The sequence below is a fragment of the Rhinoderma darwinii genome, chromosome 5, assembly GCF_050947455.1.
Source record: "Rhinoderma darwinii isolate aRhiDar2 chromosome 5, aRhiDar2.hap1, whole genome shotgun sequence".
NCBI classification, from domain to species: domain Eukaryota; kingdom Metazoa; phylum Chordata; class Amphibia; order Anura; family Rhinodermatidae; genus Rhinoderma; species Rhinoderma darwinii.
Genome location: NC_134691.1, coordinates 60,212,725 through 60,229,652, shown reverse-complemented (window position 1 = coordinate 60,229,652; position 16,928 = coordinate 60,212,725). Strand labels below are relative to the sequence as shown.

The following is a 16,928-nucleotide window of genomic DNA, read 5'->3' as shown; positions in this document are numbered from 1 at the left end:
ACCCCTATAACAGTGACAGCCACAAGACCCCTATAACAGTGACAGCCACAGCACCCTCATAACAGTGACAGCCGCAGGACCCATATAACAGTGACAGCTACAGCACCCTCATAACAGTGACAGCCGCAGGACCCCTATAAGGCTGGGTTCACACGACCTATTTTCAGGCGTAAACGAGGTGTATTATGCCTCGATTTACGCCTTAAAATACGGCTCCAATACGTCGGCAAACATCTGCCCATTCATGTGAATGGGTTTGCCGACGTACTGTGCCGACGACCTGTAATTTACGCGTCGTCGTTTGACAGCTGTCAAACGACGACGCGTAAATTGACTGCCTCGGCAAAGAAGTGCAGGACACTTCTTTGCAACGTAATTTGAGCCGTTCTTCATTGAACTCAATGAAGAGCAGCTCAAGATTTACGAGTGTCACAGACGCCTCGCATAATACGAGGAGGAGCATTTACGGCTGAAACGAGGCAGCTGTTTTCTCCTGAAAACAGTCTGTCATTTCAGCCGTAAAAGCCTCTCATCGTGTGCACATACCCTAACAGTGACAGCCACAGCAACCTCATAAGAGTGACAGCCACAGGACCCCTATAACAGTGATAGTGAAAAAGTACCCTGATGAGTGCAGTCCATGGATGGGTAGAATAATGTGAGCCCCATCAAGAGATGTAGATCACGCATGTCTTTGGTTAACCAGCTATATAGTAGATTTCCAAAAGGTAGAACTAAAGTACGGTACAACTTAGATAGTTAGCTACTAAAATAATTCACATTTCTATTTGTTAATGTTTCTGGAGGCTTTCATAACTAGAGATATGAAGGCGTCATGTAGTGGGATTACTGTCAATAATCCCATTGAAGAACATAACCATAATCTGCAGAATGGCTGATAACTGGGAAAAACCGACTGTATTCAACAGTACAGCAAATGTAAATAGGATAGATTTTAAATTTAGTGTCACTATAAATGGATGTGAAATATCTTCAGCTATGTCTGGATAGAGCCGGTGGCTTCATGCATTGACTAACATTGACCTTAAGAGACTTGAGAGAACCTGGCATGAATTCCTATGCCAGTCCTTTGTGGCATTGGACAAGACATTTTGTTTAAATTCCACGTACCAAAAATAGCTCACCTGAGGGAAAACTGTGCCTGGACAAATAACTATCATTTCTAAAAACTGGATGCACTTCCTACAAGAGTGAAGGCAAAATACTTTATAGACTCATCAATAGTGCAAATATCATTGTGCTAGTATCGTATTCGCTGCGTTGTGATAAATCCAGAGTTTATACATTTAACTGACCCCACGGATCTGACTTACATGTGCAGGTGGTCAGTTCCCTCTGATACTTTACCATTAAAGCGACCCTCCGGTTCCCGGGACAAAATATTAAATATGATATGATGGTGTATATGGAATAATATTACCTGGATTGTAATTTGAATCAAGTTGTTGGACATTTAAAGGTTTGTTTAATTTAGAAAACCCATGTACCCTATTAATTAATTCTGAGTTAATAGAGGTGGGTCCTCTGTTCAGGAGGATCATGATCGCTTTGTCAGAGTAGAAAACCGCTATAAAGACCATTTTTTTAAAGGCTCTCATTGTAAGTGAGACCTATCATCCCCTTTAATAATCAAGTCGCCCGCCTTTGAACCCTCTCCATCTCGCCTATATACTTACGATGGGGAGCCCAAAACTGAATGTCATAGTCAAGATGTGGTCTTGCAAGGGATTAATAGAGGGGCAGTATTGCATTGGGATCACTGTTTTTTATCTCTCTTTCTATACAACCTAAAATCTTATTTGCTATTGCAGCTGCTGCTTGACATTGAGTACTGCTGCTTAGCTTACTTGTAACCAGAATACCCCGGTCCTTCTCTTGCTCTGTTAAGGGCCTTTTACACCTGCCGATATTTGGCTGGTGCAGCGAGCACCGATCAACGAGACATCGTTGATCAGTGCTCATTTGCTCCTGTCACTGAGCTATGTATGGGGATGAGCGGTCGTTACTCCGACCGCTCCTCCCCATACATTATTATCATGTCGGCAGCGCGTCTCCTTGATTACACAGGGAGGTGTGCTGCCGACAATGATAATACTTTACTTTTTTAAAACGATACGATCAGCAGATGATCGAGTGCTTGCTCCTTCATCTGCTGATCGCTGCCCTGTTTACACAGGGCAATTATCGGGCACGAGCGTTCTATGAACGCTTGTCTGCCCGCTAATTGCCCAGTGTTAGGCCTCATGCACACGACCGTAAAAACTCCCGTTGTTACGGGTCGTAATTACGACCCGTAATAACGGGCTCATAGACTTCTATTGGCCACGGGTACCTTCCCGTTTTCTTACGGGAAGGTGCCCGTGCCGTTAAAAAAGATAGAACATGTCCTATTTCAGGCCGTAATAACGGCATGGACAGTCCATAGAAGTCTATGGAGCTCCCGTAATGACGGGTGGCTACATGTGTGCACCCGTCATTACGGCAGCGTTGCTAAGCGACGTCAGTAAATAGTCACAGTCCAGGGAGCTGAAAGAGTTAACTGATCGGCAGTAACTCTTTCAGCACCCTGGACAGTGACTACCGATCAGAACAAAGAGCAACCTGTAAAAAATAAAAAACGTTCATACTTACCGAGAACTTCCTGCTTCCTCCAGTGCGGTCTCCCGGCCGTTGCCTTGGTGACGCGTCCCTCTCGACATCCGGCCCGACATCCTGGCCGTCCCTGGATGACGTTTCAGCCCATGTGACCGCTGCAGCCAATCACAGGTCAATCACAGGCTGCAGCGGTCACATGGACTGCCGCGTCATCCAGGGATGTCGGGCTGGATGTGAAGAGAGGGACGCGTCACCAAGACAACGGCCGGGTAAGTATGAATTTCTTGAACTTTTATTACAGAAAGGGCTGTCCCTTCTCTCTATCCTGCACTGATAGAGAGAAGGGGCTGCCGATTAGTGCAGTGCTATTTTGCCGCCAAAAACGTGCCCGTAAATACGGGTGGAATACGTGTGACACCGGACCCATATTTACGCCAGTATTTACGGGTGGGAAAAAATACGGTCGTGTGCATGAGGCCTAAAAGGGCCTTTATTGCCCAGTTTTATTCCTGCAGTAATTACAGCGGCCTAAGTGCTTTATGTTACATTTACCAGCATTAAATTGAATCTGCCACTTTCTCACCCAGGCTGCCAGTTATCAAGGCCTTTCTGTAATATTTTACAATCCAGCTGCGTTATTGGTATCCTTCAAAGTTTTGTAAATTATCTTTATGTTTATATAATGTTTCAATGAAGATCAGATGTTGATATGTCCACGTGTGATGAAAAATAAAACTCTTTACATAACACAAAGTGCTGGGATTTGGATCCATCTGGAGTGCGGAGGGAAATGTGCTGTTTTGAAAGCATCTTCATATGACAATGATGACGTTGTCCATAATCCCAAACCCTATTTATTTTTAAACTATAGGATGTCTGTTGATATATTTCTTATGGATTTTCTGCTGCTATGACACTGATATTAAATGCTGAAAAGATTTGTTATTATAATGTACTGGTAGGAATGGTGTCTATTCATACTAAGATTATTTATGGCATCTCTGCAAAGGATTTGACTTTTGGATGATTTGAATTGTATTTCGTGAGCTACTCCCATGCCATTCATCTTACAGAAGTCATTTCTCTCAGATCAGAGTTTTATTCCTTTTCATTAGACATCTTTTGAAATTGAATTTGCACAAATTCACGGATCGCTTATAGCATTGATGATCTCTCCAAAGAAAGAAAAGATGACTTAAGCTGAGAACCATTCAGAAATATGCTGAACTGCCTTATTAAAAAAAAAGACTTCCATTCCCAAGAGGGCATCATATTAGTATGGCAAGATGGCAAATAGAATTGCAATACAAATTCTCCTAAACTTGTCGAGAAAACTTAAGTTCGAGAAACTTTATTAAAATTTCAACACAATTCATGTAAAAATGTTACTTATTGTAAATATTATTATTAACATATTATACAGTACTCTTAAAATAGATTATTATCGTTCCATAAGGTGTGTTGAATATATGTATATTTACAGTATATTACATGGATAGAAAAATGTGGACATCTTAACATCACATCCATATAGATGTAGCAGAGCTGAATTTATCATTTTACTGTATTTTGTGCATCTTGATAACTCACAAGATGTCAAAGGGGGTTTCCTGACCTCCAGGACCCCCACTAATTAGCAAAATGAAGTTTTCAGTGTTTACATAGTCACAGTGGCTCTACCATTCAAGTGGCTGTTCCTGGTACTGCAGCTCATCCCATTCGATCGCTGTGGCCCATTCATTGTGCTAATTGGCAGGAACCTCACTAATCACCGTCTAGTCCCAGAGAGACACTTTAATGTATAAACTTTGGCTGCTGTTCTGTGGGATATTACAGACAAGGCCCCATGCGCATGGCTCTGCCACAGAGACTCTGTATGTCGCCATATCATACTGTAGAAGATATTATTTCCTAGAAGCAATCCTCCCTAGAAGCTTCTAGGGAAGAATATCTTTGTAAAACGGCATATGATATAGTATACCACAAATGTATTTTTGACTAATTAGTTCAGAATCCAACAAAAAATCTCTATATATGCCTCTGTATGAAATCGGACAAATAGGTAGGTACAGTACAGGCCTCATACACCTTGTACATGAGGCGTAAACAGCCGTGTACATGAGGCGTAAACAGCGTGATATGTTGTCAAATATGACAAACTCCGCTCTATTACATTGGCAATCTCTCCACTGCTGTATCATCTGTATCAGAATGCGTCCAGGAACTCATTCCAAAACCATGGACATAGTGAAGACACGTGTAAAAACGTTACATTTATGAGCCAGCAGATACATGGATATAATAAATGTTCATGTTCCACGATGTCACCATTGAAGTTAGTTTTCTATGATATGATAGATCTTGTTCAAAATATATACACCCATAATGTAGAAAATAACAGACGTAGAAATGATACCTCATGGCCGCACCATTATATGCGGAACATTTGAGATAGTTGTGCTATCTGTCTGTTGGGATGAAATTATTGTTTTCGTGATTTGCTCCATTTTTCTCTCTCCAGTGAAGTCAGATGAGCTGCAAACAATCAAAAAGGAACTGACCCAAATCAAGACCAAAATCGACTCTTTGCTGGGAAGGCTGGAAAAAATTGAAAAACAGCAGAAAGCTGAAGCAGGTTGGTGAAAATGATTTATGTCACCGGCTGGGGAATCTCATTAAAAAGGAAATTAAACCTAAAGAAAACATAACTCAAAGCTACGGATTTTCTAAGAATGAATAGAAAATCTATAAACACATTGCAAATACGAATCAATGGGAATTGAGATAAAATAAGCAAAACCTTCATTGCTGATGTTCATCTGAGATGATGAAAACATTATTGTCGTATCAGACCCACATAAGGGTATGTTCACACGTAGTCAACAAAAACGTCTGAAAATCCAGAGCTGTTTTCAAGGGAAAACAGACCCTGCTTTTCAGACGTTTTTTACCAACTCGCATTTTTCGCGGCGTTTTCACGCCGTTTTCGCTGCGTTTTTTACGTCCGTTTTTGGAGCTGTTTTCATTGGAGTCTATGAGAAAACAGCTCCAAAAACGTCCAAAGAAGTGTCCTGCACTTCTTTTGACGAGGCTGTATTTTTACGCGTCGTCGTTTGACAGCTGTCAAACGATGACGCGTAAATAACAGGTCGTCGGCACAGTACGTCGGCAAACCCATTCAAATGAATGGGCAGATGTTTGCCGACGTATTGGAGCCGTATTTTCAGACGTAAAACAAGGCATAATACGCCTCGTATACGTCTGAAATTTGGCCGTGTGAACATACCCTAATGCAGCACAACAAATCATGTTAGTATTTTGCACATTGTAGACTCTCGTTTCATTAAAGTGAAATAATGTGCTTTCAATTAATATTACGGGATTTAGGGGGGATTCACACCTGGCAGAATTTGTTGCGGAAACTTCTGCGACGGAAAATCTAATGCATTCATCTAAATGGCGTTACTTCTGCAGCAGGTTTATAGATTTTTGCAAGATTAATTCAGATGAATGGAACTGATTTTCAGTCACAGAAATTTCTGCAACAAAATTTGCCGCGTGTGAATGCATGATTTCCACACGCGTCGCACGGACTTATGTAAGTGAATGGGGCCGTTCAGACTGTCAGTGAATCACGCAGCGTGTGTCCGCTGCGTAAAACTCACGACATGTCCTATACTTGCCCGTGTTTCGTGCAGCACGCACCCATTGAAGTCAATGGATGCGTGCAAATCACGCTCGGCGCACGGAAGCACTTCCGGGTGCTGCGCGTGATTCGCGCTACAGTAGTAAAAGAAATGAATGAAAACAGAAAAGCACCTCGTGCATTTATGTTTGTAAACATAAAAACAGAGTGTCTTAATGATGCTGGCTGCGCGAAAATCACGCAGCCACGCACCATATACAGATGCCACACTGAACTTTTGCGCGCGCAAAATGCAGCGTTTTTTGTGCGTGCAAAACGGACACGTTCGTGTAAATAAGGCCTAAGGGCAGGTTCACACGTGGCGGAATTGCTGTGGAATGCTGCTGCGGACAGTCTGCATTGGAATTCTCCAGCGGCCGTTTTTGACATTTGTTTCAATACATTTTAGGCAAGTTAGTTCAGACATTGCGGAAAACTCCGCTGCGGACCATAGGCTGCGGTGCAGAATTTTCCCTCCGCAGCATGCACTGTCTGTTGCGGAGAAGAAGTGGAATTTCACTGCAGATTTCAGCCTTTGCAATGCAAAAACTGAAATCTGTGGCAAGTCCGCTGTGATATCTGCAACGTCTGAATTACCTGTCAAATATGCAAATGTTGGTGCAGATTCGTTGTGTCATTGCCCCGAATCTGCACCAACATTTGCAGCGGAAAAACTCAGCCGTGTCAGAACGTGCCCTAAAGCCAAAATCACACACAGACTTTTGATGCAGTTTTTGGTGCATTTTTTTTTTTTGGTCAGTTTTGTGAGCCAAACCCAGAAGTGGATCCACAAGGAAGGGAATGTGTATAGAAAAGACTGATGCATGTCCTTGTTCTATGTTTGGCTAAAATAAACTGTGCTGAAAACTGCAATTAAAACTGCATCAAAACTCTGTGTGATGTTGGCCTTAGAAGGGCCATCAGCGTGATGTTAGGGTCTGCATTGATTAAGTTGTATGTGTTTTTGATAAAACGGTTATATTTTTTTTCTTAAAGGGGTTGTCCGGGGCCGGGGTGGTTTTTCATACTGATGACCTATTCACAGGAGAGGTCATCAGTATATGATCGGTGGGGATCTGACACCCGGACCCCGCATTGATCAACTGTCCCGGATACCTAGGCAGTGTTTAGTGCCGGAAGCAGATGGCATCGTACACTGCATAGCGACCATGCTGCAGTGCTGCAACTCTACTCCTATTCACTTGAACAGTAGCAGAGCTGCAGTACTGCCGCACAGCCACTATGCAATGTATGGAGCCATCTGCCACGGACATCTGCTGGAGGCAGTCAGAGCAGCTAATTGGTGTGCGGTCCGGATGTCAGACCCCCACCTATCATATACTGATGACTTGTCCTGTAGATAGGTCATCAGTATGAAAAATAGCCCTGTGCCCGGACAACCCCTTTAATTTAGGGGACTATTATGATCTGCATTGATTATGTTGTATGTGATTTTGCCACAATTTTGCAAAAAAAAGTAGCAAATGCATAAGGGATAAGGCACTTTTTTGCCATGATAGTTATTTTTGAGAAATAATTCTAGAACATATTAATCCTTTCCCATCCTGTGCTGTTGTAGTACACTGTAATACACTGACCGGCAAAAATGCTTTGGATTAGTATGTAAAGTTAAATAAACACATAAAAAAATATGTCTTTTATTCAGTAAAAATAATCAACTATAAAAACAATGAAATATACCGCACGTTGAATATTGTAAAAAAAAAACAGATTTTCTTGTTCCTATTTCCCCACAAAATTTTTTAATTGATTAAGAGTCAATCAAAAAAGTTCTAAGCACCCCAAAATTGTGCCAATAAAAAGTAAAGCTCGTTCCGAAAACACGAAGCCCTTATCCAGCTCCATCGTCATAGAAATAAATAAGTCATGGCTCCTAGAATGCAACGATACAAACATGATTTTTTTTCTTTTCATAAAACATGTTTTTTTGGTGTAAAAGTACTAAAACATAAAAAATACACGTATTTTGTATTGTTGAAATTGCAACAAACCTTAAGCCGGGTTCCCACGGATCAGATATGCTTCATAAAAATCACCAGCGTATCCGACCTGGAACCTGCAGCACCTTGCGGTGCAGGTTTTCAGATAGAATTTTCACTGCTTAAAAAAGCGTTCATACGTAAGTATGATTTTATATTTTTGTTTCCGGAGTTTTCGATTTTTGCTATGTAATTGCTGCAATTAGTTGGCTTTCTGTTGTGGGTTTTGCATCCCCATTGAATAAACTGGGGAAAACCCGCAACAGAAAATCAACAAAAATGCACCAATAATTGACATGATGTGGAATTAAATTCCACACCGCAGGTCAATTTATTAACGTTTCCGCTGTCTTTTTTTTGCCGCAGCGTGGGCATGAGATTTTCTAACTCTCATATACTTTGCTGCTACTGTAAATGCTACGGAATTTCCGCATAGAATTCCATTGTGGAAATTCTGCAGCGGTTACGCTACGTGAGAACTTCAGGGTTCCGTTCATGTGTTCTGTTGACCTTTCCATCAGGGGAACCCATGAACGGAAACCAAATGGAAACCATAACTTTCCATTTGCATTACCGTTGATTTCAATGGTAAGGCTTTCATTCCAAATGGTTTGTTTGTCTCCGATCCGTAAGGTTTCCGCAGTCGACTACACTATTGATTCTGCAAAAAAACCTGAAACCATGAACGGAACCCCAATGCAGATGTGAATGAAGCCTTAGAAGAAAGTTAACACATCATTTGTACTGCACAGTGCATAACGCCTGGCGGAATTGTTATTTTTTTACATTATCCCCCTCGAAAAATTTATAATAGTTAACCAATAACTTATATGGTGAAGTTGATACAAAAAAAAGCCCTCTTACTACTACGTTGATGGGAAAATAAAAACGTTATGGCTCTTGTAATGTGACAGTCGCAAAATAAAGTCAGAAGTGGATCCAAAAGGAAGGAAAAGTATAAAGAAAAGACTGATGCATCTCCTTTCTTTTGTGTTCACTTCTGGGTTTGGCTAAAAAAAACTGCACCAAAAACTGCATCAAAAACTGTATGTGTGTGATCCTGGTCTTAGGGTTCCTTCACACGTTTGTTTATGAAGCGTTTTTAAAAACGCATTTTATAAACACCTGCAGTAAAGTGTTTGTGGCATATTTCCTCAGATGCTGTATAATGAAGGTATGATTCTAGGCAGGGGCGTAACTAGGTAAGACTGGGCCCAATAACAAACTCTTGACCGGGCCCCCCCCCCCGGGTGCCACAAGCAGCCCCCCTTATAAATAGTGCCCCCTGTAGAATGTGCCATACAGCCCCCCTGTAGACAGTGCTATAAAGCCCCGCCTATAGATAGTGTCATACCCCATTTGTAGATAGCACCCCCAGCTCCCCCTTGTAGATAGTGCCATACAGCCTCTGTAGACATCGCCATAAAGCCCCCACTGTATATAGCGCTATACAGCTCCCACTGTATATAGTGCCACACAGCCCCCCTCCCTTGTATATAGTGCCACACAGCCCCCCTTACTAGATAGTGCAGCACAGCCCCCCCTTAGTAGATAGTGCCAAACACAAACCCCTGTAGATTGTGCCACACTCAGCCCCCTGTAGATAGAGCCACTGCCCTCCCCCTTGTAAACAGTGCCATACAGTTCCCCATGTGTATAGTGCCACACAGCTCCCCCTTGTGTATAGTGCCACACAGCTCCCCCTTGTGTATAGTGCCACACAGCTCCCCCTTGTGTATAGTGCCAAACAGCTCCCCCTTGTGTATAGTGCCACACAGCCTCCCTTGTGTGTAGTGCCACAATGCAATGGTGCATCCGAGAAAGTTGTATCAGCCAGGGAGATGTCACTCAAACATGGAAAGGTGGGTTTGGAGGCAGGACTATCCTGTATAATTACAGATCCAGAACCAAGATCTGACATATATACAGTACCACAACCAAGCTGATTCTAGGGGAGAATGGTTCTGACATATCACAGAGCGCTATATGGATAAGGACACAAACAGCGTAAACACTGCAGATGTTCTGCAACGGATTTCATTGCAAAAAATCTGCAGCGTATTACAGTATTAAGTCTTTACTTGCCAATGTTTTTTATTCCTTCCACCTTCACAGCAATGCTTAACCTTTCACTGAAAAATGCTTTTCTGATTAATTTTCATACAAATGTATTGGTCTAGACACACGACACTGATTTAATGGTCGACAATGAAGGAAATAGCATTTTACGTGAGGCAATCACTTTCATTTGAAGAGCTACATTAGTCTTGTTGGGTATTTAAAGGGCATTTCCTTTGTATTTTTTATTAGTCTGATGCTCTTATATTGTAGTATTGTTATTACATAAAGACTGAGAGCTTCTACTTTGTGTTATGAATTTTCCTACTTTAGCAGAACCCCAATTCATTCTCAAGGGGAAATGACTAGTGACAGCGATACATTATTACTGAAGGGAAATTCATGACTATAAGGCCGGGAACCCACGTAGCGTAAATGCTGTGGAATTTCCACAACAGAATTCTGTGTAGAAATTCCACAGCATTTACAATAGCAGCAAAGTGGATGAGATTCTGAAAATCTCATGCCCAGTCTGCGGAAAAAAACTGCAGCGAAAACGTAAAGGGGTTTTCCCATCAGAGACATTTATGGCATATCCACAGGATGTGCCATAACTGTCAGATAGACGCGGGTCTATCTCTAGAACGGCGCCCCCTAAACCCCGTTTTACTGCTCTGTGTTGTGGCTGAAACGTGTGATTCCCGACCATGAATTACGGAAACAGCGTGAGCTACGCTGTTTCCGTAACTCCAATAGTAGTGACCATTCCGTTCTGTGGGTTTTATGGAAACAGCATAGCTCAGTGAGCTACGCTATTTCTGTAATTCATGGTCGGATGGGAAAACCCCTTTAAGTATATAGTATATTAATATAATTATATTGACAATTGGAAAATTGGAATTGGACAATTGGAAAATTATATTGACAATCACCTGTCAGAGAAGAGGACGCTGCTGCTGTCTGGATGCTATACATGGGCCCACCAGCAGTAATATCTGGGCAGTGGGCACCATACAGTGGAATTATCAGAGCTACCTGGGCTCCCTCCCTACATCCCAGACCCTCCGTCTTCTATCCCATTGTGTACATTGTTTGGGCATGTGATTTAGGGTTTTTGGGGATCATATGATCATTATGCAGTGTAAAGATAATATTATGCTCATTGCTCATCATACTATGTGTGCTCCTCTGGAGGTTGGAAGGGGTTTCATATGATATTTATGCACCCTTTAGGCCCATACCATAGATTTGATAGGTCCCATTTGAAAGGGAGAACAGACTAACAGACACCGTGTTTGCATTTTATGTCTGCATATTATTAACTGCAGCAAGGGGCGACTGACAGGTGAGTGTTGGACCATGTTTTAGGCTTATCTGCCTGGGCCACTGACATAAGTACCATCTTATAGCTATTTGTCACTTGCATACAGAAGTGCCAAGTGCATACTTAAGAAAACCAGTTGCTATGGGGCCCTTGGAGTAAGGGACCCAGCCCTGGATGGTCCCATCCACTTTACGACAGAGTGTTAAGAAAGTGTGCAGGACTCCCCTCTCTAGAGGGATTGCATTGTTAGCAAACAAGAGGGTGGGGAATTGGCCCAAAGGTCATGGAAAGATGATGGACGGGGAAACAAACACCAGGTCCTTCTGTCCTGAATGGCAAAACCTGGCACCATAATGGTTGGTAAATTTGATCTTTGCTATGGAGCCCCTTCTCTTCTATTTACATCACTGGTTAGCACAGAACAGGACTTATGATTGTCGCTCGGACAGGGAGGGACAGTTTAAAGGTAATAGGCAGCCAGAAAGAACATTGCTGTCTAAACTCTAGAGGACAGGTTTGGGTCACTTCTACTATTGTTGGGGTTTGATGGTTGTACATAACTATCATATGCTATAGTAAATTTATGTTACTCTGCTACTCAAATAGCTACAAATCACACACTCCTATTGTAACCTTTTCTGCAGTTTCTTAACAACAGTGTAAATCTCTACAGGGACCCAGGGACTATAAAGTAACAAACACATTGGCACAATTTATTTGTGGTTGTCTGAGGTTGTCACTTTGCTTCCCCACATGAATTTGAGGGGGTAAGTAGAGTGTTTAGCCAGGCACAGAACCCAGTACTGTCAAATAGTTTGAATTTGGTATTTTGTAAAACACAAACAGTAAAATAGCATTTCTAGTGAAGTTTTGAACACTATTATACAGGTTATATATGATTCATAAAAAATAGAGTAACTTTGTAAATACATTGCATTACTTATTTTGTAATGGTTTTGAGATACATCCTGTATTTAAGCCCAGAGCTGCATTCACAATTCTGCTATTTGTCAGTGGAAACAGTTGACACATTTATTTTCAAACACATTCATAACAGCTTATCTGAGCTCCTATAATGCAGTGAGAAAGTTATGTTTTTCTGATTTAATTTACTGTATAGTGACTAGAGTTTCCTCCAAAAATGCAAATCCCCAGAACAATTACTGTGCAGACACTGAACAAGCAGGGAATGTTGGAAATTTTCAGCTTTGAAGCCTGCAGATGTAGCGACAGCCCTAGGGTTAGGTTGTAGTCGGGCCAGCAAGGGGTGATGTGAACTCTCCTCGTCACCAAGGGATTTAACTTGGGGCTGCTTTGGAAAGCAGAGTCTAAGAGAACCCCTGGTGTTCACCCCTTAACACCTGTACAGGGATATGGACTTTGCTGCGGGGGAACCATAGGTTTCAACCCCCGGAGTGGTCTCCCTTGGTGACAGCTGATGTTAGTAGAGGCAGAGTGGTAACCATTGCAATTGGTCTGGGCAGACGGTAGAGGTTCAGCACGATAAACGTAGCAATAGGTCTGGGCAGGCGGCAGGCATAAATGGCTAACAACTGGCAAAGATCGGTACACAGGAATTTCAGAAGATAAGACTGCAAGGATCTTGGAACACAGAGGAACACTAGGAACCAAATTGCTCTAGCAATGAGTTCCAGAGCAGGCGGAGCTTTTATAGGAATTCAGGTGATAATTTAAAAATTGGCTCGCACTGGCCCTTTAAGAATACAAGGGTCAGCGCGCGTGTGCATGCTGGAACCAAGAGGAGTATGTCAGCGGCTGGAGCAGCCACCAGACCCCGTGCAAAGAGGAGGAAGATGACAGTGCTGCGGACAGGTGAGCCCAGAATGCCGGCGGCAGGGAGCGGGGCTCAGTACAGAAGAATTGTGATTGCAGCTCTGGACTACAACTAACTGTAAAATTATGGCTGCCTGCAGTCAACACTAGAGGTAGCCTACTGAAGACGGATTTATACAGCTCTAATTGAAAGTAAAGGGGGTTTCCACTGTCTGACAACTGATGACCTATCTACTGGACGATGTTGCCGGAAGCAGATGGCTCCAGTCAAAGAATAGCGGCCGAGCTGCAGTAATGCAGCTCTGCCAAATGGCCGCTATGTAGTGGTCAGAGCCATCTGCTTCCAGCACCAATTACTGCATCCCGTTCCAAACATCCGGTGCACGGAGGCAGCCGGAGTTGTGGATCGGTACGGGCTCCGGATGTCAGACACGCACTGATCATATACTGATGACCTATCCGGTGGATAGGTCATCAGTTTTCAGAAACTGGACAACCCCTTTAATGAGAAATTCAACTCTAGTAAGCTCCCTCTAGTGGTAGATGGAAGCCACAAGCATTTTATCCTTTACCTCAATGGCTATCTAACAAAAGCAACGGATTTGTAGCCTCGTAAAAAAAAGCTCCGACCCCAATAAACATATATTTTGAAGTTAATCAGAACAGAATTTTGTACCTTTTCAAAATTAAAAACAAACAAAATAATTACACTTAAAATTTCCACCTAAGGCAGACTGTGTGGTTTCTCTGGAGCAATTGAAGACAGTAGACCGAGCCCTGGTTGGTTCGATCCCATTGGCAAGAACTGCATTGTTAGTTCACAAGGTGGTAGGAAACTGGCCCAAGGGTCATAGAAAGGTCCTGAAGGGGGAATCAAATACCATATCTTTCTGTTCTGGGAGGCAAAACAGGACACCATAATAGGGGATTAATTTTGATCTTTGCTATAAGGCCCTTTCTCTTCCATGTATGCCACAGCTCTCAGTACTTGCATACTTGATAATATTTCCTTGTTGATTTACTACTACATTTACATGTTTCATTAAATTTCATGTGTTTTTTCATTTGTCCCCTTTTCACTTAATTTACACAATTTTAATTGCAATGATAGTCAAGTTTGATGTTTGTGCCGTTCTATCCCCTCTTGTCTGTCTAACTTTTGTATTAAGGACAGACTTTCATTCTTATTCCTCCAGTGTCTGTTTATCTCCATGTCATTGCTACCCTGCTGCGTTATTCCCATCTGTCAGTCCCTTTGTGTCCATTTTTATTTATGGATCTTGTCTTGTAGGATGAATTACAGCAAGATGTTTCACTGAGGATTTACAATCGTATCACTTTTGTTTAATGTGGCATCTTTACCATTCTGTCCTTTGATGATTGTATAACACAATCTAAAGTTAATTATATTTAATGGCTGAAACTTCAAAAAAAAAAAATCAAAATGAAAAAAATACAGTACAAAGCTAATAAAATATTCATGAATGTTAATACTATTTTAGCAGTAATGAACTGTTACTGTGAATATAAAATTCTGAATATGTAAGTGGCATGAAATGAATCTTGAATCATGTAATGTATTGCCAAAGTAGTCATATTCATAATAAAGGCAATAAATAGTCGCAAAAATCACTAAATCTGAAGTTCCATTTTTGCGCTAAGAAGGAAAAAGGATTTTTGAATGCATTTGGAATGGGAATAATTTTTTTTATAAAATCCTCCTCTTTTTCTCCCCTAATCTACTGTTTTAATGGACTTCCTGCACATATGTTGACATGAGAAGGTTGACTATAGGTTGATTGCTCTGTAGATCACATATCTTGGTGAAGTAATATTGGGTGTGGTTTGATTTGGGTGGCAGTGCCTTCATATGTGTAGTTTCTCCCAAATAATAACTAATGGTGTGAACCCACTATGTTGGCAACAAATTTGGTGTGGGGCTAAACCAGAGAGTGGAGTCTAAGGGATTGTACATAGATGTGGACTTGGGAAATAGGAATCCCCAGGTCGCTACCCCCAAAGTAGTTTGCGTTGGCAACAGCTGATGTGAACAGACTATGTAACAAATACAGTAGGCAAAAAAACAGTCAAAACTAGCAAAGGTCAGGGCAGGTTGCAGACCGTCAATCCCAGTAGGACGAGCTGGTTTCAAGGCAGGCAGAGTTCAATCTTACGAGAGATGGGCAAGAAATTAGGGTAGACGGCATACAAGACGTGGTAAAAGTTTGGGCAGAGTCGGCTACGGTAATCCAAAATGTAATCCAGCAGGGAAACTAGCTTCAAACAACAAACCTAATTTCTCAGGCCCAGAGCAAAGGTGCCCTTATGTACCAAGGAAAGTTGGGTGGATTGGTGCTCCTGGGCCCTTTAAAACAGGAATGGTCAGCACATGCACCCTAGTGGAAGATAGAGGAGCTGGGGAAGAGCGGGGAAGGTGCAAGCTGTTTGGACCGGGGCAGAGTCACGGCGACAGCCGTAAACCAAAAGACACTGACGACAGGTAAGTATGTGGGAGGCAGTAGCTGAGCGTGCAGACATAACAATATCATTATACAGTCTCTAAATGATGTGCACCATATTATGAAGGCAACAGAGCATAATATATAATCTATATAACATAGTATAATATATAATCTATATAACAGAGCATAATATATAATCTATATAACATAGTATAATATATAATCTATATAACAGAGCATAATATATAATCTATATAACATAGTATAATATATAATCTATATAACAGTGCATAATATATAATCTATATAACAGAGCATAATATATAATCTATATAACAGAGCATAATATATAATCTATATAACAGAGCATAATATATAACCTATATAAGGCTCTGTTCACATCTGAGTTGGGGTCCCGTTCTGACGTTCCGTCAGAGCTTTCCATCAGAACGGGACCCTGAGCAGACACGAACGAAAACCAGAGGTTTCCGTTTCCATCACCATTGATTTCAATGGTGACGAATCCGGTGCCTGTGGTTTCCGTTTGCCTCTGTTGTGCACCGGACCCATCGTTTTGCCAGAAACAATGGCGTAGTTGACTACACTATGAAGTTCACCCAGCAGTTAAATCAATGTGTTAACTTCATAGTTCGAAACATTCAGATCGCGGCTATACCATCATTACAATCGGATTGTGAGTGTGTCGATGGGGTGACAGAGGGAGCTCCCTCCCTTTGTAAAACACCTTAGAAGCCGCTATTGCTATTGACAGTGGCATCTAAGGAACTGACAGAATCGGAGAGCTCTTTGATTTCGACAGTTGCGGCAGGAGCCTGGCTGCGACAGCCGTGCTCCGGCCGCTGATTTTGTGGGTACCTCTTGCTCGACCATGAAAACCATTTCATCAATCTTCCAATGGACAATTCTTGAGCTGATGTCACTTTAACACACTCATAGCACGAGTACCAGGGTAGATCTAGAAATTTGTG

General features: G+C 41.9%; 1 protein-coding gene across 4 annotated transcripts in view; it reads left to right on the top strand.

The window, feature by feature from the left end:
• Positions 1-16,928, top strand: part of RALYL (RALY RNA binding protein like) — a 595,378-nt gene that overhangs the window by 568,721 nt on the left and 9,729 nt on the right. For all 4 annotated transcript variants that reach the window (XM_075826067.1, XM_075826069.1, XM_075826068.1 and 1 more), the window contains one exon: positions 5,138-5,251. In XM_075826067.1, the coding sequence (XP_075682182.1) occupies positions 5,138-5,251 (114 nt within the window). The remainder of the gene's footprint in view (positions 1-5,137; positions 5,252-16,928) is intronic.